Source organism: Rhopalosiphum padi, chromosome 3 (genome assembly GCF_020882245.1).
Source record: "Rhopalosiphum padi isolate XX-2018 chromosome 3, ASM2088224v1, whole genome shotgun sequence".
Taxonomy (NCBI): domain Eukaryota; kingdom Metazoa; phylum Arthropoda; class Insecta; order Hemiptera; family Aphididae; genus Rhopalosiphum; species Rhopalosiphum padi.
In genome coordinates, this window is record NC_083599.1 from 41,326,811 (window position 1) to 41,349,432 (window position 22,622).

Genomic DNA, 22,622 nt, shown 5'->3' on the forward strand with positions numbered 1-22,622 from the left:
TGCAATAATAGAATTAATTAAAAATTTAAAAATATATTCGTTTTGATATTTTTAAAACAATAATATCATCCGTATATTGATATTATATAATACCGTTATTAAATACGGCATTTTACTGGAAACAATAGAATAATATATTAATCTTAGTAAGTACTATACTACATAATATTTTCTATTTTTACAAGACACCTTTTAGCTTTTTTTTAAATTTTTTTTTCCAATTCAACGACAGGCTTTAATTATTTTGAAGTTAGAGCGATTTAAAATTTTAAAGTCAATCCATATACCTATACCTTGGAGGTCATATTATATATTAAAGCGTAATGTTTTGAGAACTTAGTTTTTTCTCCGTCCATTTTTTAACTGTCACTTTTAAGTAGTTATTGTAAGCGTAAATCTATATTTTTTTTAATTTTCTCAAAATTCCCTTTTTTAATTTTCCGAACCCTTAAGACGATTTTTCTGCAATTTATTGTTTTCTGGTGCTCCGAGTGGTTTTTTTTTCCGGCATTTTTCTATCCCCAGAGATCTACATATATACTGTAATATTACGCACACAAAATGTAATATTATCAAACAACATTATTATCGTTCCCATTGCCGTGTGCCCGGCGCCGTTTCGTTTTTGGAGGTCATCCTCGTCGTCGCGGTAATCGGCCAGATGCGTTTTTTTCTGTTATTCATCGTCGACTCTGCAGCGACTGGAAGGAGGAGGAGAGTAGGAATCGTCAAATCTAGGTTATCCCGATAAATACCAAATCCCGTGCCGTGTCCGTCGCACAACAGTCCGACAGTCTCGGTCCGTCCACAACGTACCTACTACGCACCGCTAAAATATTATAATAATATCAGTTCAATCGTTTTACTGCGTTCGACCGCCGTATTCGCACTTTGCACGCCGTTCCGCTTAGCGTCCGCCGGGTCATATATATATTATATACACACGATCATCGTCGAGGTAAATATATTATTATGTTTTATTTCTTTACGATTCCAAACTCACGCAATATATATATGTATGTATATTATACAGTGTCGAAACAGATCTAATCGCATCGACCCGACGTTCTCGTACGGATTGTTTTTTCATCCATCCCCATTTAGTTACTCGAATAACGGTGTTAAAAGTCCAATGGGTGTAATATACTATTACCGATGCCTACTCGTATTTCACGAAATCGTGAGGTGTTAATATTTTATTTTTAATAAATTAATTTTTTTTTATGGTGACAAAATAATATTATGAGATAGGTCCAAACGTTAATTTCAATCTTGGGCTTAGCTTTTTGGTAGATAGAACTCGGGTTGGATAAGAACAAATGAACAAACTACCTATAAAAAAAAAAATTACAAGCAAATATTTGATACATTGTAGAATAATTTATTAATATACTTAAAATAAACTAAAATAAATGCATTACTAAACTGAAAAGACAAATTTAAATTATAACAATAGTTTAATAACTATAGGTATTTTAATTTCATTACATTTTCAAACATTTCACACGCATATAATTTGCTTAGTTTATTTTTTTTTTGCAACTCGTAACCTCAATAGTTATCAAAAAGAAGCTCGAGGTGAGCTTATTTTCAATTAAAAATATTCACTATAGTTAATAAGCTCAAACAATTGCAACATTTTCAAAGAAAAAATTTTACACACATCATAATACTTTATAAATTTAATTAATTGAGTATTTCTGCAATTTTCTAGTTAACAATAAAATTTTGAACATTTTTGGGAAGAAGCAAATTCTGTCTGTAATCATTTTTCGAATTTAAAGATTCATCTTAGTTTTTAAATTTAAATATAATAACTTATTCTCTATTCGTGTACCCAAATTTTTTTATTTCTAATTTAGTTGATCACTGATAATTCAAGTTCTAGCCAAAACACGTATTTAAAGTTCAAATATTCAAAGAATAGTATATGTCATAATATTCAAACTGTCGTATGTTATTATTAAATACATTTTTAATAATAGATACCGGATTGATTTAAATGTTTAAATAATATTTATTTACAAATTTTAAATAATCTTGACCTATCTTAACACGCATTTTTTGACCATTTTACAGAAATGTATTTTATTCATGTACCTAATCAGTTATTGCATTTTAACTAAAGGAATAATTTATATTATCAAAAAATTTAAAATAAATATAATTTGTGTTCCCTACTTAATAAAATGTAAACATGCATATATATAGTGATAATTATATAGATATAGATATAAAATTAAAACACATAAACATATTAATTGAATTCGCATCTCTTCTATTAAAGTTTGTACTAAAACTTGTATTGATAACTGATAAATATATAACATACATAGATTAAGATTATAGATAACACATTAAAATAGATCATATTTTTATTTATAATTGAATAATTAAAAATCAAATGCAGTTATTTATTAAGCTTCTATAATTTTTTTTTAATCAGATAAGAACTTAACTTTTGTATTTCAGTTTAATCACTTAAACATTAAATTAAACTAACAAAATATATTTTAACTTATTAAAACTGTTCCATATAATATGTACCTAAAAATATAAATCTAAATGAAATTATGTAAATTTGATTGAGAACCTTTTTGAAATATTGTTTAAAATGTTTAAATGAATATCATAATATTAAGATAAATAAATTTTAAATTTTATAAATAATTTCTTATGAATTATAATCGATATAAATTATACAATACTAGTTTTAGTGTAATATAGGTAAATATAGAGATATGAGTTTGTATTATACATTGGTATAAAACTGTATTATACAAGGTATTATACACATGGTATAAAATAATTTTATACAGACGGTATAAAAAAAAAAAATTAAGGCGTTATTTTTAGTTATTACACGGTATTAAATTATTAATATCGATAATATAAAATATAATCGATAATTAAGATATTAAATTATTATCATTTATTATCTTAACATGTTTTACTCATTCTAAAAATATCCATAGCGGCGTAGTTTTATCGTAATCGAATTTACGTACATTATTATATTTATATCTTATAGGTTCTATACGGTATAATACAAGTATAATACAAAAAAAAATAAAATACGGTATTTTAACATCTCTAGGTAAATATATTAGTATATCTAAAATTTTACTAAAAATTTTTTTCTACTGTATTCATTCAATTTTTTTTCCAGTGATTTAATTTTTATCTCGTAATTTTTTTATTTATTACGTATCTTATAATAATTTACGTTATATAGATCACGTGCATAATAATAATCTATTTTAGTAGGAAATATAGGAAATATTATAACATACCTAATACAAGAAACACTAAATCAATTTATTTTGTTGTTATTATTAATTAATATTAATTTAATAAATAAATAAATGATTACTATTGTTATTATTATTATTATTATTATATCAAAAGTATAAAATGTGTGTTATACACTATAGTGCATACAAGGGATTGCCGTTTACTCCTATATTTCATAGCTGTGCATAATCGTCACAGATTTCTAAATATATTATATTTCGTTATCTCGTTTTTACAAAAAGTCCTAATCTAACTTATATCGTTTATATGTGTTTATAATTTAAAATTTTTAATTGATGGGATAAACTTTACCAACCGTGCATTATATTGTGGTTTATAGAGAATTATATTTTGTTTTAACTCTGTCCCACGAGCATTTAATACGGTGAAATATACGATATTGCTCATCAGTCATCACCATAATAATTTTTCATAGTCTATAATTATCCCATTTAACGATTTCGAGAAAAAATAATGCACCACTGCATGTGCTTAGGGTACAGCAGTTGTTGATTTATCGATGACTGTCACAATGATTAATCTTTCGATTCTCCTGCAGCATCACAGTTCGTTGAAACTCGTAACGTTTATCCGATGATGATAATAATAAATATTATTGTATGAAATACAAATAAAATATATAATACTAACTGATCCTGTACAGGGTTTCCCGTAACAAATTAAATAATTCTCGTATATTTTACCGTCTTAAACTCCGTTAAATGAAAACACTACACATTTTTTTAACGCAGTAATTTAGGCAGTTTTAACTAAACATAAAAATATACAGGTATAAAATCATACCCAATCATCATAATAATTATTTTACGTGTGAGCTCCTTTTTAAAGTGCGAATTTTGGGAAATCTTTTCTCAATATACACCTTCGCGGTGATACGAAGGTAGATACCATGGAGATTTCAAGTCTCTATAACTATTATATGGCTATGGATATTTCGAAACTTTTGATCAATCACCGCCGAGCTCGGTCGATAAATCATTAAAAAATATTCTGCTTTGAAATAAGGAATTGAAAATGCATGATTTCATTAAAAAAAAAAAAAAATAGTACAAAATATTATTTTTTAGAACAATTCTGTTTTTAATAACTTGGGAGTGATCTGAAAAAAATATTTTTAAAATCGCCAATAGTTTTTTAAATAATAAATGTGTGGCGTTAAATATATCGCCCGGTATAGTAATTACTAATTATAAAGTTTATGTACTTGTCTACCCCCCTTTATTCGCCAAAACTATGAATGTCTATGGGGAAAACGTCCGTGTTCGGGTACAAGCGTTTATTTCTACGTATAAATTTTATATTATAACGTTCGTCGTAAATAAACGTGATTGGACAAATGTTTGGACTGGAGGATTGGGGTTTCGGCGTGAAAACCAGAGGAGAGTTTAGTGCAAACGAAGAAACTGTCGGGGGCGCAATTATATCGCTTTTATACTTTCTTTAAGACTTTTTCATATTTTCCAAAGGTTTAACCGCGTGTACGTCTGTTTATTTGTTTTTGTCACTCGTGTACCGCACTTTTTACAGTCCTGTTCGTACACTTGTGTACACTGCAATAACATCGCAATTAAAATCAAAATTACATTTTTGTACATTAATTATTTTAATTTACTCGCGAGTACAATTCAGTACGCACCAGTTATCACAGGGAAATTAAAATTGTTTTAAATGTTTTCAATACGTAGCTCTAAAAAGTGGCTATAATATTATATAGGCTTTCGTCCAACACAAGCACAAAGCAACCGTGCAACTGCCGTAGAGCGGATTTTCTGTTTCCAAAAATATACATTTTTTTGCGTCCACTGCGTGTGCAAAAACTATACGTATAAAACACGCGATTTTCGTGGTAAATTTCGTACGTTGTCGGAAAACGAGTTCAGTGCTTTTGATAAAATCCTAATATTAAAATAACACTATAGGGCACTCCAGTCCCTATTTTTGTGTGCAATAGCAAATGACAAATAGACAAGATAAAGTTTATGTTTACTAGTTACAACCCTCAAGAGATGATGCTGAAAGATGCTCTAAATATGTTAAAAAAAAAGAAAAATGGTTAAGTGTGTAGAAGCAAAATTTACAAAAAAATATGGACTGGGGAACTCGTCGCACTCGCCAAATACATTTCCACAACCGCAACGTCACGTCAGACTAACTTTTACTATAATATAGTACAATGCCTTGACTCGGTTGACTCATATTCTAACCCGACGACATCGTACGGACACGTATACTGGCTAGACGCGCATAGGTATAGATCAGGTTTATACCGTATTTACCTATACCTAAATATACGTGTGTGTATAAAGTATTTGGTACGCGTCGCTCGGACGATTTCACTTCAGTTGGCAGCGTGCACGGACGCTATGCGCATTAGCCAAATCGCGTAGTCGGTTCGGCGAATGCGATATTATATGCACTGTATGCACTCGGCGTGATGGCGGTGGGTTTTCGCGGGGACGAGGACCGCTCCGGAAACGCATTTCCTCCTTCTCCGCGGGGTCGGCCGGCTAACTCGTGTCGTATAATATATCGAATAGATATAACTTAATCTCATAACGTCCCGTGGTCCGCGGACAATTAATCGTGTATACACATTGGGCGCAGTTGGAACGCGTTGTGCCGGACGATCTATCCGCATTTGGCCGAGTGGCAAAACCGTCGGACCGCCCAGTCATTATAATATTACAATCTTTATAATATTCGTTTCGTATTGTAGTGATGATAATAATATACACGGGCACGGTCTACGAGGCGCTCGTCAAATATTGGTCCTTGGACTACTTGACACGGCGCTACGAGATGGCTCTATATCATTATATCGTATAGGTATGCGATTATACGGTCGACGGATATGCCGTATTTTACGTATCACTGTTATTGTTGTTATTATCGTATTACCGATATTTAATAATTAGTCGAAAAAAAAAACGGTTTTACTTCAGTTATTTTTTTTTTGCGTTAATAACAATCCGACGACGAGGAAAAACTGCACAATAATCATCATTGTATATAATATATTGACTCCGTTGTAATATACATATTACGACACGCGATTTATTAAAATAATAATATTATTATGATTGTTCAATTAAAAAACGCGGGCACGTGGTATAATAATTAATATTTTTCTCTATAAATGGCGTGAAAAGTTCGCGACGACTTTTCCAGTTGCCGCCTATACGTATATAACAATAATAATTATTATTGTTATTGTTGTTGTTGTTGTTGTTGTTGTATTCGTCGTCGTTTGAGTTTTGCGGAAACGGGAAAATACAATACAGAAGTACGTACCGAATCACAATAATATAATAATTACAGTGAGATTTGTGCCTATACACAATATAATATTATCATCTCAGCACGACGTTGTCGAGTTTAGGCGAATTCCTTGGTGGACCGGTTTTACTTTTCTTATTTTTTTTTTTTCTACTCGACCTTCACCTGTAGTATTATTACACTATGTAAGTATCTAAATGCACGTGTGTATGTTATTTTTTTATTCCCATTACGTTTGAGGAGGAAAATACAAATCGGTTGACCTTTGTAATAATTATGCAAATCGCTGTCGAACAACATAATATTATTAGTATTAGACGTATACCTATACGCGCTCGCGCACTCGATAGTTTTTATAATGCACTGCGCCGTTTTATGTCTCTTAAGTTCTCGAATTCGTTATCGCTTTAGATCTACCGCGCGGTAGACGCCTTCGCTGAAATTATTTACAAAATTCGGGTACGGCCGTGTACTTAATAATAATTGCACACATCAACGCCGAATCTGCCCGTCTAACTGGTATCACAGTCGTCGTAATAATATCGTATCTACTTCAGAAACGTATGAGAGTGAGAGAGAGAGTGACCGGCGGTTTGCACCTCCGAACATTCGGTTCGGAATCGAATAATCGATCGAGATGAAGGCCTCACCCGTTCGGAACGTAATAGTATATAATAATATACAGTCCCGAAATCGAATTCCACTTACGAATTTCGTTCTACGCGGATCGTGTAATACAACCAACTTTTGGCGTCGGCGAACACTGTGCAGACGCAAACGAAAGGCCCCGTCCACATTATCATTATGCGTTGATAAAACGCACACGGCTATAATGAATACCGTTGTAAGTCGTAATAATCACGCAACAACTAATTTCGATTTCAGATAAAACAGAATAATTACCCACCACAGTATATACATGTATTTTATTATATAGTATTATTTTTCACATTAGTATATTTTTAGTATAATTACTACAATAATAATAGTAACAGTATATACAGTTATTACTTTCGTTAATTAATTCAAGTAGGTAGGTACATATTACATACCTATATATAAATTACGCGAACCATTCCCAAAGTCGGTTGATATAAACAACCGAAGTGAATAGATAAGTAAATACCTAGTTCAACATAATATTATATTAAACCTTTTTTTTCCATACAGAGTGATATATTTAACATTTTTTCTTTGTGTGTGTGTGTTTTTTTATGTGGTTTTTAACGATTTTCACAAACAAATTTAAATCTGAGATATTTTCGAATTGTCTTTTAACAAAACTTATATATTTTTTTTTAATTATAATATTCTAAAAATCGTGCACCGTATAAAAATCAATAAAAAATTTCCTCCGAGCCATATTGTAGAAACTAAACTTTTGTATTAAACATTATTACTACTTTAAAAAAAAAAATAGGTCAGAAATGTGAGATAACAATACATTATAATTATCAACTAGGCTTTTTTTTTAATCTTCATAATTAATGAATTAATTGTTAGATAATATCCAAGCTTGTAACGAGTAGTTTTTTTTTTTTAATCTCAAAACGTCTAGTAATAATATAAGCCAATAATATAACCAAATTCACTTTTATTTCATTAATTTCTTTGTATACTGTGGAAAAAAATAAACAAATAAAAGTCAACTATTAATGGATAGTATCGGAGAGTTTAAGAGTATAACAAAGTCGATATATCGAAACGCTCAAAACATTGCAAAATGTAGTACAATATGGAAGAGATCTCCCCCTGATCGCGGACCTTTCATTTGCAGGACGAGTGACCTAAATTAATTTTCGATGATAAAAATACTCGTCGTTTCGTCGAGTTATCGTCGTACAGTAGACTGTATATTATAGTTGTATCGTCTAATAGCGAATCGATAATGTTATCGTTGCACTGTCGTCTGCCTGAGTTGCAGTCGTCGGACGTGGAAAATAAAATGCCGACGCACGTGCCAATAATTAGTCAATCGTTTGGCACCACTCGTCAGAAACAAAACGCCGAAAACTGATAATATCAAAACGCAAAAGTGGCTACGTTACGGCTTGATATTATAATATCGTGTACAATACAATAGGTGTACTCGGGATTTTGGCGGGTACTATACACACACGTGTCCAAACCTAAACAAGATTAACCCAATATATGCGCAAATTAATATTTCACACAGTTCGTCGAGCAAACGTTTTTAAACATGACACGTTTAACCTTGTCAATTGTAGACGATGGGCGGCTCGTGATCACATTAAATATCATGACTAAATTCGTGTAAATGAAATGTAACGACCTCATCAAATTGTCAACAATAATTAAACTCACGTACAAGACAGTGTACAACGTACAATGCGTACCTTTTATATACGCGTAATAGATACTATATATTATTATATAGGTATTTTTTAAATCGGGATTTTCCCGGTGGGCCCTTGTCCGTACCAAATTATGGCCCCCCCCCCAGTCTCCACGTGGTATTTTATGTTTTAAATGTTATTAATAATATAATAATTATATCGAACTATATACAATTTGGAAACAGTTTATTAAATTTATTTTATTAGTATGTATTTGCCATTTGGTTTATAATTAAAAATGAAATAAATACCTTTGCGTTTATACGTTAATAATACATGATGTTGTATATATAGACATTATTATAGTACGTTTTCTGGGCATTTTACCAATTGCGCTCAAAATATTTTACAATACCTAAGGAAAATGTATTAGTTAATGAAAACACTAACCGATTTTTTTATGAGTATTAATACATAATTGCGCCTTGGGTCTTGTGTCCTTTATATAATAATAAGTAAAATAATTAAATAACTAAATTAATAATTTTTTCGCATTGTACGAGTTATTTTTTGATCTTTAAGTATTCGAAATTAAATACCAGTCATATTACATTATAATTCGTCTCATAGAATTCCTGACATTGTTATAAAATACCCAGTCACTTAAATCAGTAATCAATCAATCAATAAATAAGTTTTAATTTGCAAGCATTTTAATATATATATTATACAAGCGCAATTAGTATACTGACCCTAAACGAAAAATATGTTTTAGGCGCAATTGGTCCATGCCCGTTTTCTATATATATTATGGATAATGAATATCACTATATTGCTATTACCTATTAATTATAATGTGTCGTATGTATGAGTGGTGCTCAGAAAAGAAAAAATAATAAGAATGATCTTTTGATGACAAGCGCTTCTATGTGCAATAAAATAACTGGTTTTTTTTTCTCTTAAGTATGTAAACATTTATTTAAGACATTCAATGTCACAAGAGCATTTAGAAAGTTTAATGTTAATGAGTATTGAAAAAGAAATGTTAACTAAAATTAACCCTAATGATATTATTGATAAGGTGGCTGCACTTAAAGAGATGTATTAAAAAAAAAATTAATGTATTAATAATTATGCAGATTGAATAGTTGTATATTAAAATAAAATAGTAATAGAGTATGAATTATATAGACTTGTTTTGTAAATGTATTGCGAGCGAAGCGATCATAAAATGTTTGGGCTCTTTAGTTCTGGGCCCTTGAATTCAATTCCCGGTAATATAAAACAGCCCTACCGCTCCTGGTCTACAGCACAAAATATTTCGTATTAAGTATAGGTATGTTTATATTTCCATAAACAATTGTTTGCAATTCTACATGACGAATTAATATTCGATTTAAATTTAAACACACGACCCCGGAGCCAAATAAAAGTGCTATACACCACAAGTCGGAAAATGATTTTCGTAAAATAGAATAAAAACACGCGATTTAAACGGAAAACGTTCGAGAAAAATTGCATTTATTATTTTTATTGCATCCGCATTCCCGGAAATACTCTCCGACTGCAGAAAGTGCTTTGATGGACGTATTGTGAACAACATCAGTGCATTTAATAAATTTTGCAAACGATAAATGTACATAATCTTCTCGTTCTCCGAGCATTTATAGTTTAGAATAAAAATATAATTTCCAATATTATTATATTTCTCTAATAAATTTATGTCTTAGGGTTTAATAATATATGGTCAATAATAATATATGGTAATGTATTCAAATTTCTCTACAAAAATGTAATAATTAGACACCGGAGAGCGGATACAAAATAATATTACATTACAATATTTATTATTAATTAATTTTATTTACAAAATATGTAATAAACAGATTTTTATAAAATATTGTTTTTTACATATTTCAGTTAATCAATCTTTAAATCAGCTATATCCCCTGTTTCTGACTGATATCACAGAGTCGTTCAATCATATTATTTCGGTTATAACTTATTTTTATCAAGTTATCGGTCATCATAACCATGTCAATTTCTATTCGATGATAAATGTTTGTACAATTCAATCTAGTTCAGTATATTGTTTTATACTTATAAACAGTTACAACTCCATTACCCCGATGATATTTAATTAAAATAGTGCTCTGTTCTTGAGCTACCTTACGCCGCAGCTTTAACCTTAAACCATCGTCTTATATAAACTGCGTTACTCCGATCTTTTATTGCATGTGATTTGAAGCCCGTCACATATACGCTCTCATTTAAAATATTAATATTCATTGGTCTATGCGACTAAACCTTATTACCAAAGGCCAAAGCGTAACTAAGTAGGTACAATAATAAATACATGCTGAATTAATTATAATCTTTGATATTCGCCAACCGCATTTAATGCGGCTTTTACCATTGGCAAAACTCCAATAATAATAATAATAATAATAATAATAATAATATAATTATGTAATATGTAAATACTCAGTCCAACCATGTCACGTATTTACTTTTTCCTTATAAGCATAATTTAAATAATTGACACATTAAAAAATATATTTATATACCTAGTACTATAAACACCACATATATTTTGCACTTAGTGGATATATTTAATGATTAAATCTTAATGTAATTCATACATCGACTTCAATGTATTTTAAACAATATACATAGTAGGTAGGTACTGTTATTAACTTTTAGATTTTAGATTCTGAGCGGAGTGATAAATTTATTGATTTTTCAATGATGTGATTATCACAATGACATTTGTAGTTAATAAATTAAGAAACTTAAATAGCTAAGACCTTAAAATTAAGCACAATGTTTTCAAAAAAAAAAAACAATTCAACCGACCAAATTAATAATAGTTAAATAAATTATATTTGATACCTATAATACTGCACAGTTGATTTTATTGTTATCCACTTCCTCCCCCCCCCCCTTTTTATCCATATATTATTATTCTAAAAATATCCTGAAGTCTCAAAAGAAAATACTAAATAACTTTTTTGTGCCAAATCTTACGGTCAGACCAGTAACTTCAGGAATCAGGACACGTATAAATATATATAATTGTTTTGTTGCAGGAACAACGCATAGTCATGGCACTCACAGTGGTCTCAACTCATCTGTATCCTTTGGAAAACGCTGTGGAACATCACGCTGACCGTTTCGAATTGATACAGGATGGATCAACAGCCATATTTCGCCGTGGACAACCATTTTATTTTGGCATTAAGTTTAACAGATTATTCGACAAGACCAAAGACATCGTTAGAATTGTTTTGGTGACAGGTGAGTGATGACGTAAAGCCATAGTAATGACATTACATACCATTGACTAGATAAACAACAGACGTTTAAAAAAAATATCACAGCAGGATAAATTACAAGAAAAGTCGACGTTTTAAAACAGTAAGGATCCTTCGTGTCTTTAATCGTTTTGCATAGCATATTATTATACATTTCTTTAAAATTGGAAAAAAATCGAGTAATTTCTTTCGTGAAAACAGTTAACGGAAACAAATGGCGTTTCGTGACTTCGTGTGCTCGAAGAATAATTGTCCCGTCCATAAAATCATAGCCCCAAACTATACATGTATATTCAAACATAATACCTATCAGATTGTGTCCTGCGTTTAGGGGGCGTGAGTTCATTGTCGTAGATCTAACTCCGTTACCACTTTAACCTAGTAATTTATCGGATAATCAACTCTCAAGTGCCATAACAACAACTTTTAAATCGCTTTACTATAATACTACTATAGGCACTATATAAGCACTTACGTCGGTTTTGCCAATGTTATTCCACAGGACCAACCCCAACTCCGGCCAAAGGCACAAGCGCCGCGCTTATTGTCAAAGAAAAAGAGGATCTGATCGCCGACAGATGGGACGCCCGGTTCAGCAGCATCCAGGGGGCCACCATCACCGTACAGGTTAGACAATTAAAATTATATTATTGGTAATATAGGTAATGTATGGCGTTCCACAAAAAATAAACTTACTTCGGACAACTATCTTTTAAAATCGGAAAAGCAAAATATATAGATATTCGAAATCAGTCCATTGTTTGTGTTACACTTTACTATATTTCGACCGTACGCGCTTCTTCGGTGTGGTAAATACTAGTGGTAGTTTTCGTGGTATATATAATATTATTATATAATTTCAATTATTGACGCCGCCGATTTCAGTATTGATAATATCAGCCAACGAAAAATGTTTTATCGGATGACAGAAAACAATGCTATAATATTATGTTGGTCGTTATAATATGAAATAGTGAATAAACAACAAAATGTTTACTCCCATCCGAAAGAGCTGCGCGACAAACGTAGAATATTATTAGTTGTAGTTATAGTCTACATCACGAAAACCCGCCACTCGAACTACTTCGGTTCCGGTGCCGCAGGTGTACGTATACTGCACTCGGTGCGCAGCGTAATACGCCAAAAAGGGTTTTTTGGTCGGCGATAGGTGAATCCGCGTAGTTATAATACAAAATAAATATCAGTCATAAACAACGTGTATTCCAGGTGCAAATACCGCCGTTCGCTCCTGTTTCCGTGTGGAAAATGATCGTGCACACGGCCCGGAAGGGCGTGGCCGGAGTCAATCAACATCAAATCGACACGGCCGTCTACGTGCTGTTCAACCCCTGGTGTCCGAGTGAGTTATATAGCCGCATATGGCGTGATCAATTTATGCTGTGTTACGTGTGTGTGTGTGGGGGGGGGAGAGTGGATGCTATTATTGGCAAAATATAAATATATTACCCCGTCTACAGAACCGCGTGGAGTTCGACCACCTCAGAAACTCGCTTGAAACGCTTAAAACTTTTGACGATAATCGAATATGTATTATTCTATTGTTATACTCATTCGAAAAGTTAAAAGTCCCCATCGCCATATATGTGGCTGTTCCTAATCCATAATAATATACGGTAGTGTGTCTGACATTCGCGTGTATTTTCAGACGACGGCGTTCACCTGAACGACGACGAACAGTTAGACGAATATGTGCTCAACGACAACGGTAAGGTGTGGCAAGGCACGTACAAAGAACCCAAAGGATACCAATGGTTCTTCGGGCAGTTCGAATCCGTAGTCCTGCCGTCCGTCATGATGCTACTCGACAGGTCGTCCATTCCGCACCAAGACCGTGCTGATCCGGTGAAAATGGCCAGATCCATTTCGGCAATTGTAAGTTACGCGTATTTATGTAGTTAGCATAACATTTAAAGCTTAGAAATAAATAGTTAGGTTTTTAGAAAGTCAGTTAAGTTGGAAAGTTATTTTTTAAGTAACTTCCAAACATATTATCTAATCGGATTTAATTCATAATACATTTCTAACTTAACGAGTTGATTTTAATGCGCTAAATAATCTAATAGAATGCGTTAAAAGTATAGTCAAATAGTAACTAGTCATTTTTGTAGTTTTATGATGATAATAGATACATTTTTCATCATATTATTTCATGTCGTTTCCTAAGATTCTTTGTAATGAATGGTTTAAACCACCGCCATACAGTTAGTATCTAATTATTAATTTACCTAATGTAATATTTACTGCTTTTAATTTGAACAGATTGATTTTTAATTTATATTAGAAAATTTCAGAAACTTACTTTTATTTTGATTTTATTAGTGTTTGTGAAACTTCAATTTTACTGCTTAAAGAATATGACCAACTCAGCCAGAATTTATAATTGTTTATACTTTTCGTACTTTCATATACTTACTCATTAAGATATAATTGTATGTATGACATCAAAATATTTACGCGATTTCTATTACGTGATGCAAAAATGTAATACGTATGGAAACGTTAAGAAAAATATTGTCGTATTATGTATTTTTCGAGTCGTTGATTACAAAAAAAATATCTAATCATATCAGAACATTTAAACACCCGAGTGCTTACTTTCAGACGAATAACGTAGACGATAATGGTCTAGTCGAGGGCAAATGGGACGGTTCATTCGAAGACGGCACCAGTCCATTCGCGTGGATTGGCAGCACTCCAATTTTTGAAGAGTTTTACAATACTCAAATGCCAGTGAAGTACGGACAGTGTTGGGTATTTTCCGGTGTCATCGTTACAAGTGAGTGTTACACGTGGTCTCGTTTAATATTTGCAACAACTATTTAAGAACAAAACAGAGCTCAATCGAGTTTGATTTTAATGACTACCTACAATATTATGGCTCCAGTGAGACAGTTCTAGCGATGTACCTGTTTTGCCTATCTAAAACGCCGTGCAATCAAAATTTAGGTTTTTTTTAAAATTAGAATACATTAAAAAATAAAAACATGATTAATTCATACTAATGTGATACCAGAAAAAATGAACGAAAGACAGCGCAGAGTTATGTCATCATAATAATATTATGTATTAACTCTACTAAATTCTTCTTTTATAAATATTTTTACTGCAAAATCTAATCTGCCTTTCCGCTACGTCAAACATTATAAAAAATGCACACGATTTACTTAAACTCGTTTAAATTCAACCGCTAAAATAGACTTACCGAGCCTTAGATAGCTGCAGTAACCATATTGATGTGTATACGCCCAAATTAAATTTCGGTGATTGCGGTGTGTTTCAGTTTGTAGGGCACTGGGAATACCGTGTCGGTCGGTGACCAACTACATGTCAGCACACGACACGAACGCCAGTCTAACCATCGACACTTATATCGACGTGAACGGCGAGAAGCTCAACAACCACCCGGGAAGCTATACGAACGACTCGTGCTGGAACTTCCACGTTTGGAACGACGTGTGGATGACCAGACCTGACTTGCCCAACGGTTACGGTGGATGGCAGTCGATTGACGGAACACCGCAGGAGACAAGTGACAGTAAGGAGCTTTGGTTTATTTTTAACGCGTAATATAAAACATGGTTTATATTTTTTTCGATAACCTTAATTTGCGATCTAAACACTTAAATTTTATTAAACGTGAAAAAAAATATATCCACGTAAAAACAATTCGACTGTAATTCCGCTGCAGTAAAGTCAAACGCCAACGGCTATTGATAATATGATGATAGGCATACGATTAGACAACCTGCGGCATCTTAACTACCTTAACTAACACTCTTCTGGCACCCAACAGGTATGTACAGATGTGGTCCTGCGCCTGTTGAGGCAGTCCGACGGGGTGAAGTCAACATCGGATTCGACACGACGTTCGTGTACACGGAAGTGCGGGCCGACATGTGCGTTTTCAAAGAATCGGAAGATGGATTTTGGTCCAGAGTGAAAACGATGCCGAATTAGTGAGTAATTAATGTACCTATGTTATATGGTGTAAAATAATTCGACCAAAAATAGAGAGTACCCCCTTTCTTCTACAATAACCGTTTGGGCGTTTCCGCTAAATGAGCTATTGACCAATTCTACGTTTCTACTAAAAAAAAATAATAATATTAAAAATAAAAAAACATACGTTGGCCAAATTTATAAGCTGATGTTTAGGCTGTTTTTTTAATTGGTTTCACGTGTACACCAATAATTGTATTGATTTTAATATTAACTATATTGTACATAATATAACGACGTATGCATTTAAACTTACAATCATTTAAATATTCGTTGAACAGAGTAGTTATGTGGTAAATATGTTATAATAATTCATTTTCAAATGTTTTTAAGATTAACATAACTATCAAAACATTTATAAACAAGAACGAAACATTTACTGAATAACTCGTATCGTATTACATAACGATTTCATTGTATTCTGCTGTCTGTATGACACTTATTTTAATGTTATACACTTATATATGCATATTACCTAGGCACAGATGATACTTAAGTCCTTTATACACAAGTTACTGCGCGATAGGTACATATATTTATTACTTTATTGCGCCTATTCATATTATAGTATAAACTGAGAGACAAAAACCACATACTATTGTAGGGGGTTAGTAAGTATATATATATTTTTGAATTTATTCTATCCTTCCATCCGGCGTAGATAAGGATAACTGCCCCTTTGGCGCCCACTCGACGCAATAGTGCTTACCGTCATCCATAAAATAACGCGTATTATAATATATTATATGCATATTACATAGATATGCTACGATATTATAAATATTTGAATTTTTCAACTAATAAATTATTGCTTTAATAAAAAATATATATTACAAATATTTTGATAATATCGATATTATCCATGTGTCTTGGCTAATATGTAATTCTTCATTCATAAACATGAAATATCAACATTATCCTGATAGTGCTAACGTTAGCCCGTTAATAGTGGATAATGCTAAAATTCGACTATAGAATCGAATAATTGATGTGAAAGTGTACTTAAATTCACTGATATTTTGTACAATTTAACATTTCGTTGAAATATGCCATAATACGAGTAAACGATAACATTTTATTTTTATATTATTTATAAAATAAAATACTCATTTAATGACTAACGCATTAGTCATTAACGACTCTATAAAATTTGAATTATATTTTACTCCTATTATTTAATGATATGACGTATTTCACTATAATTATTATTTAAGATATATTCTATATTGTTGATAAATTATTTTATCTTGTGACTGTCGACAAATATATATTCTTATGGTTATTAAGACATTAGCCAAAGGTACTTGGGTAATATCATATTATTCAACTAATCTTAATATAAGAAATATATTTTAATAATATTCATGGTGGTTAATGCCGACATTATCATATTATAATGTTTACATTACCTGTGAGCTGTGACATATATATAACAGAAACTTAAAACCTTAATATTTTATAATATTCGGTATTTCATACGTAAAAATAATATATTTGGTTTGCAGCGTCGGAAAACTAATCGTGACGAAAAAAATCGGTCAAGAAGTGTTACCCGAAATCGAAGACATGGAAGACATTACTGAAATCTACAAAAATCCTTTCGGTATGAATAAAAATGAGTTCAAATAACATCAAATATATAAATTATAGTTAATATTATTATGTCATGTATATGCGGTTAGAGAGGGAAACAGATGATGTATAAATATAGGTATAGATTCTATCCCAAATCAAGACCGGTAAAATAAAACAAAACATTTTATCTTTGAAAATAATAATAGCTTGTAATAAAACTAATAATATTAATAATAATACTTAACGAAACACTAAAGAAAACATTTAAACGCCCTATAATAATAGGTCGATCGATGTAAATATTATAATATAATCAAACGAAATCGTTTTGTCCCTACAACGGAAAAATAAACCGGAAACATATTTTTACACTAAATACATAATATTACGTCTTAGCATAATATTACAAATTACAAGTCGTTTATCGGATACACAGGTAACGATCGACAAACACGCACAGGGCGTTTCAAACGATACATTTTCATCGTTATTCGAGTAATTTGACCTCCTATGCCATGATCACAGCAATACCTATACTGCTATTGAAAAAGTTTTCTCTATTTATAACTGTATCCGTTTCTCCAACGCGCAACGATTAACTTGCGATCAATTATCAGGGCTCGGTACGATATCAGAGTAAAATCGATGAACACACATGTCTCATGCCAATTTCTTCGTAGACATTTCAACTAGTTATGGAACTATTTATTTAATGTTGTACTCATATCAATAACCTTGCTAATGAGTCAATGGGAAGGGTGTTAGTGCTTTCTGTAGGAGAGGATAGTGCATAAGCGCAACTATGGTCGTGAGTTCGTGACATGCACAACGTACAGTACACATATTATCAACACCAATGCCAACAATTTACCTCAATAGAGATAACTTCATAAGACATTTAATAATTTTACTTGCTTTATGCTCTGTAAAGTAAATTAATTTTTTTTTAATTTGTTAACAAAAAAACACATCTTGAACATTTTCATTAGTATAATTATAATAAAAATAAGTTGAACTAGATAATAAAAATAGGCAATCAATGGAGGATAGATAGATAGGTTGATAATATCTTTAAACAAATATTTACTTTATAAGACTAACAGACTGACTCTGATGATCTAGACTCACCGGAAGACAAAATGGCCGTAAAAAAAGCCATTAAGGTGGTACCGATTGCTCAGGAGATATACGACATGGACGACTCACAAATTGAAGACGTTGAGTTCAAGCTCTTTGACATCGAACAGATCACATTAGGCGAAAGCTTCAAAATCGCTATCAGCATGCACGTAAGACAAGACATATTATATTATTTATTATAATTTATAAACATTAAAGTATATACTTTTACATGTTATACTTTATTTAGAAAATACAATTGGTAGTATATTTATTATATTATTATTATATATAGATAGGTACTACATAAAAAGTACACCTAGAAAAGCGAGTGGTGTCAGTGAAGTATTGGCTCAAATTATAGGCATATTGAATTCTTGCTACAAAAAGTTAAAAAAAATATTATCAGTAACAGGTACCTAAACACAAATCGGAATAGTAAATCAACATCGATATCTAGAATGTCTAAATATTTAAAACCAATTTGGTATATTATTAATTAAAATAGACTACGCATTATAGCATTATGATTATTGAAAAGCGAATAAATAGGTAGGTAAGTACAACATGTCAATTTTACAATATTATGCTACACAAAACCATAATATATTATGCAATAAATCACTATCTTCGACAAATAAAAAAAAAACTGAATGGTGTGGGGAAGTAGAGAAAGAAGATGTTAGTGAAGTGTTTGAGATATTATATGCCATCGCTGATTACAATACAATATTATTACGGCGGGACTTAAGCGTTCCTCCACAAATAGTGTTAACAAACTCGACAGGTTTAATAGATCAATAATTGTATTTACACAGAACACGTCGTCGGAACCGCGATCCGTTTCCATCGTGCTGTCAGCATCGTCAATCCTGTACACCGGCACGCCAATCAACAAGTTGAAAAGAACCGAAGCGAACATCGACTTGAAACCCAACCAAAGTACGTTGCCCACGGTTCACACGTCGGGGTATTTTATTTTAACATTTTTTACCGTTTAGCGAGAAGTTAACGAGCTCTTAGCACTGGCTGATGTGCCTCGTATTAATGTCAGTGATACTAACTTTTTAATGTCTAAAATAATTAACGAATTTTAAAATAATTTTATTATTTATATTGATCGTATGAGAAAAACTATTTGGTTATTGTGATATGCGCCACGAATATTAATCGATCAGAGTGCTCTGTTAAGTAGTAATTTGGCCGTTAGCTTGCCACCGCCGTTACAATTATCAAAGCGTTGCTTACATCATACACTCTAATAATATTATAGTGATAAATACACAAGTATATCAGTACGTTTCGACTTTCAACTAGCACACATCTAGTTAAAAGTTAAAAACTTTTTAGTAACGTTAATATCCGCATTTAAAAAAAAGTAATAACAATAATTACCTACCTAAGTAAATAACTGCTATACTGAACAGTAGATGTCAATTACATCTCGTTATTAAGTATGTAACTACCTATAATGTATCTAAATATATGTATTAAATTAAATTTCATTAATAAATCATATTATATCAACGAAAAACGCTTCTAGGCGAAGACGATTTTTCAACCTTAGGTATACTTATTTATATTATGTAATATATCTTGAGAGTTATATTATTATATTATGATATAGGTATTTATATAATTTTATTTTAGTGATTTTCTTTACTGTCTTGTAGTAATACAGTAGGCAGAATTTATTTTTTGCAGAAAATATTGCATTTATTATATTATTATACTTAAAATTTAATAATTATATAAAGTACTTATATATGTATACAATATATTAACGTTACTAAATAATAATAATAATTATTATTATTATATAACTTTAGACTCAATACCGATTTACCGAAAACTGTGGTGTAAAAAGTTTTGCGTAAAAGTTCCTGTTTTTTCCCTGATTGTTTTTCAATTTTTCCCGAATATTTTAAAGAGTAGGAATTGAGAATTTATAGTTTTGTCTTCTCAAAAGTACCAAATAGATTCGATTTTTTTACCAAAAAAAATATTTAAGTTGATAATCAAAGCATTTTTTCTTCTATAAATCGTACATATCAACGTACATAAAACAATGCATAAAAATACATATAATAAAAAATAAAAAAATGTCTGTACCATGATATAATATCTTGCATTCGGTTATACAGCAATCTTACAAACATACAATTGTTATTATAAACGATTTTTGTCTGTTCGTTTAGGAGAAAACATCCACACTTACATTAAACCGTCAGAGTACATGGACAAAATGTCGTCGCATAGTTTGATTAGAATAACGGCTGTGGCCAACGTCCAAGGCACGGAACAGTTGTGGAGCCAAGATGACGACTTTGCAGTACAAAAACCGCCGCTTGTCGTAGAAGTAAGTGTGTAAATGGAAATGAAAACTGAATGTATAACGTCGATGACACACATGTGAAAAATCGAAATAATACGCCGTCCAGATCCCAGTCTTGTAATGGAAACATCCTACAAGAGCATTGCGATAATTATATATAACTCCTGAAGGAGTGGTAAATTCTTACTTTTTATTACCCACCCGCTGACAAAACATTGTCTCGTTTTAATAGTGCGGTGTAGGAATTGAAAAAGCTGATAGATACCTCTAATCTCTAACCTATCAGCATCAGCAACAAAAATACATTTTCTCTTATTTAAAAATTAAACAGTATTTATTTTCATTAAAAACAAATCCATTTTATTGTGTTATTAATTAGGCAAACTAAATGCCATATTATACATAAATAATGACGAAAAAGATTTACATCAAAAGTAATAATGATTTCAAAGTCTGACTTTGTGGTATTTTTCCATACACTGTTAGTCATACTGATTTAAAATATTTCTAACAACATAGGTAGGTAAGTAAGTATAGTTAATAAGTCATTTATAATGTATATTACAAATCTTTAAAGTGAACCAAAGTTTTGGAACTTATCTTTCAGATGGATATCAGGTTTTTAATTTGGATTGGTAAAAAATAATACTTAATAGTAATTATATTAATAACCTCTGTAAACTTTTTTTAGCTTCCAACATTATATCATAGAATATGTACAACATAATATATCTGATTTTGAAATTTTTCTTTTAGCTTAATTCACAACTTCAAGTTAATAAACAGTGTGAAGCAACTTTTTCGTTCACTAATCCGCTTTCAGTCACCCTAACAGACTGCACATTCAGCATTGAAGGCCCAGGAATCCACAAAGTCATCAAATACAGGTATACACTTAAACACTAAATATTATAACCACGTATCACACATTTATGAAATTATGACAGTTGCTATAATGTTATAGCACCTAATACTATGATGCTAATATTTTTCAATATATTATTTGTTCACGCAGAGATGTAATGCCTAACGAAAAGTATGTCACATACAAGGAAGTGTTTACGCCAGAACATGATGGACAAAGAACTGTCACTGTGTCTTTCAACTCCAAACAACTCACAGACATTAAAAACACCATTACTGCCACAGTATTACCATGAAAATAAATAATCATAATGTTATTGTTAAAAAAAAAATGAATATATATATATATATAAACCTGTTTTTAAGAAAAAAAATTCTTTAATTGTATAATAAATATAATAAAAATAATTTCGACAAGCTGAAGTTTGTTATTCGCAGCGAATTATTCAGGAAGACGAAAAATTATGATTAACATACAACAATCATTTTAAAATATTACAACATAAT

At 31.2% G+C, this 22,622-nt stretch overlaps 1 protein-coding gene across 2 annotated transcripts; it reads left to right on the top strand.

Annotated features, from left to right (window-relative positions):
- The first annotated feature begins 766 nt into the window (after positions 1–766).
- Positions 767–22,538, top strand: LOC132927435 (hemocyte protein-glutamine gamma-glutamyltransferase-like). 2 transcript variants are annotated; one of them, XM_060991961.1, is made up of 14 exons: positions 767–958; positions 11,978–12,185; positions 12,705–12,829; positions 13,430–13,562; positions 13,869–14,095; positions 14,825–14,999; positions 15,504–15,758; positions 16,017–16,179; positions 17,728–17,825; positions 18,920–19,086; positions 19,735–19,858; positions 21,115–21,275; positions 22,008–22,138; positions 22,267–22,538. In XM_060991961.1, the coding sequence occupies exons 2-14, from the start codon at positions 11,993–11,995 to the stop codon at positions 22,409–22,411; spliced, it is 2,097 nt and encodes a 698-aa protein (XP_060847944.1). In that variant the 5' UTR covers positions 767–958; positions 11,978–11,992; the 3' UTR covers positions 22,412–22,538. The 2 variants fall into 2 exon arrangements, with proteins under 2 accessions (XP_060847944.1, XP_060847946.1); XM_060991963.1 differs by lacking the exon at positions 767–958 and adding an exon at positions 6,460–6,598.
- The last annotated feature ends 84 nt before the right edge of the window (positions 22,539–22,622 follow it).

Coding starts and splice junctions, on each gene's coding strand:
- LOC132927435 (XM_060991961.1), top strand. CDS start 11,993: ATGGCACTCACAGTGGTCTCAACTCATCTGTATCCTTTGGAAAACGCT. Junction 12,186..12,704: donor TAGAATTGTTTTGGTGACAG/GTGAGTGATGAC, acceptor GTTATTCCACAG/GACCAACCCCAACTCCGGCC. Junction 16,180..17,727: donor GTGAAAACGATGCCGAATTA/GTGAGTAATTAA, acceptor TTTGGTTTGCAG/CGTCGGAAAACTAATCGTGA.